The sequence below is a fragment of the Amphimedon queenslandica genome, unplaced genomic scaffold (assembly GCF_000090795.2).
Source record: "Amphimedon queenslandica unplaced genomic scaffold, v1.1 AMPQUscaffold_7225_Cont20822, whole genome shotgun sequence".
Classification (NCBI taxonomy): Eukaryota; Metazoa; Porifera; class Demospongiae; order Haplosclerida; family Niphatidae; genus Amphimedon; species Amphimedon queenslandica.
In genome coordinates this window covers 425-2,044 of record NW_003552489.1, presented here as the reverse complement: position 1 = coordinate 2,044, position 1,620 = coordinate 425, and the positions used below count along the sequence as shown (strand labels likewise).

The window sequence follows — 1,620 nt, the reverse complement described above, 5'->3', positions numbered from 1 at the left end:
GTGGGGTAGGACCATCAGGTTCCTCATCACCAGAACTTGCTTGAGCTCCTCCATCTAAATAAGATAACATAAAAGGATCACTTTAATAGATTATATTGTCTGTTAATATGTGGGCGTTATGAGTAGCAGCTGTGCTTGTTTGGAGGGACAGAAATAAGTTTTCACTCAACCACTGACGTTCACTCAACCACTACACGTCAGTGGTTCCATATTCAATTTTTTACTATTATCAGCCTAAGCAAAATAAGAGCCTTAGCTCAGATAACCAACCCATTAGAAATTACATTTATGAGGTTATATTGGTTGTCAGATTTTGTAACGTTACCTTTGTTTCCAGTACCAGTTTTTGTAGTAGGAGAGTCAGTTTTTGGCTCTAGATTAAAGTACAGTTAAATTTGCTGGTTAGCTTTTCACTTACTCGTACTTTTAGCTGGTTTCTTTCCTTCTGATGAATTTCCTCCAAACATAGCACCTAAAATAGACATGTACATGTATAACTATCAATATCTACTTTGTGACTATATTGCTTTAATATTGAGTATTGCCAATAATCCAGTAAATGGTAAATAAAATTGCTGAGTAAATGGTAAATAAAATTGCTGCTAGTCAAGAATTTTTATTCATTCATTTATTTTTAAATTACAATGGTGCAAGGCTATCATAAGTTCATATAATTCAAGTTCATTATTTTCATTGTTGTCATGGTGATGATAATGATGCATAATTAAAGTATTAAGATATGCACTCACTTATACGTTCAGCTATTGCACCCCTTCCAATCGCTTCAAGTGCCGCACATAATGAATTAAATGATGGTCTTCCATGAAATTTATCATCATCAACTTTATCAGCTCTCTCCAGCCATTTTGTAAGGCATCTGGTGAAACACTTGTCAATATTACCTCTTTCATTATCCTTGATCCCATTTAGTGTATTTTGATGCAGTCCAAGTTCCCTTCCTAACTCCTCCCAATCTCCGTTATTAAATTCTGCTTTCCTTAACTTTTGCATCACATCTCTTAAATCAGCAACCCTCAATTCTAAAAGTGAAGTTTATTACTTCTGAATTGAGTATATTATATTTAATGCATTTTTACTGTATATACAAAATCATACAGTAGTTAAAAAGCTGCATGGTTAATGTTATGCAAATGAGTTTAGTTCATAATTCCAGGTGGCAAGATTAGTTGTATATAATAGCCATCTTTCTTACCTTTTTCTATCCTTTGATCATCATTTGATTTGTTTTGAGTGTTTTCTATTGATTCTAATGCCATTTGAAGAAATTGACCTAAAATGATAGTTTTCAATAGTGTATATCATATGTCAGGTTCCAGTCAATGATATTTTGTAAATTAATTTTAAAGGACAAAAATATTATATCTAGTATCTAAATAATTCATAGCTAAGAAAGATGATACTAAATAGCACAAGTCTTAATACAAAAGATAGATTTGTACCACAAATCTGCATCACTTACCTTTAAACTCTTAAGATACAGCTGCTACAGTGTCTAGTGTCTAGTACTGTCTACGTGAGTAGGTGTGTCACTAGATAAGATCTAGCCATAGATAATGGAGCATCTATGATCTAGCTAAGTTTTTAAGCTATTATAAAGTC

The 1,620-nt window shown here is 32.6% G+C and overlaps 1 protein-coding gene across 1 annotated transcript; it reads right to left on the bottom strand.

Moving 5' to 3' along the window:
• Window positions 1–12: 12 nt before the first annotated feature.
• On the bottom strand, window positions 13–1,277 carry LOC109591792 (uncharacterized; the record flags this gene model as incomplete). Its single annotated transcript, XM_020007436.1, has 5 exons — window positions 1,214–1,277; window positions 750–1,040; window positions 425–472; window positions 326–373; window positions 13–54 (listed from the first exon to the last, which is right to left on the bottom strand). Coding segments are annotated over exons 1-5 (493 nt in total), but the record flags the coding sequence as incomplete, so codon positions are not given.
• Window positions 1,278–1,620: the final 343 nt, after the last annotated feature.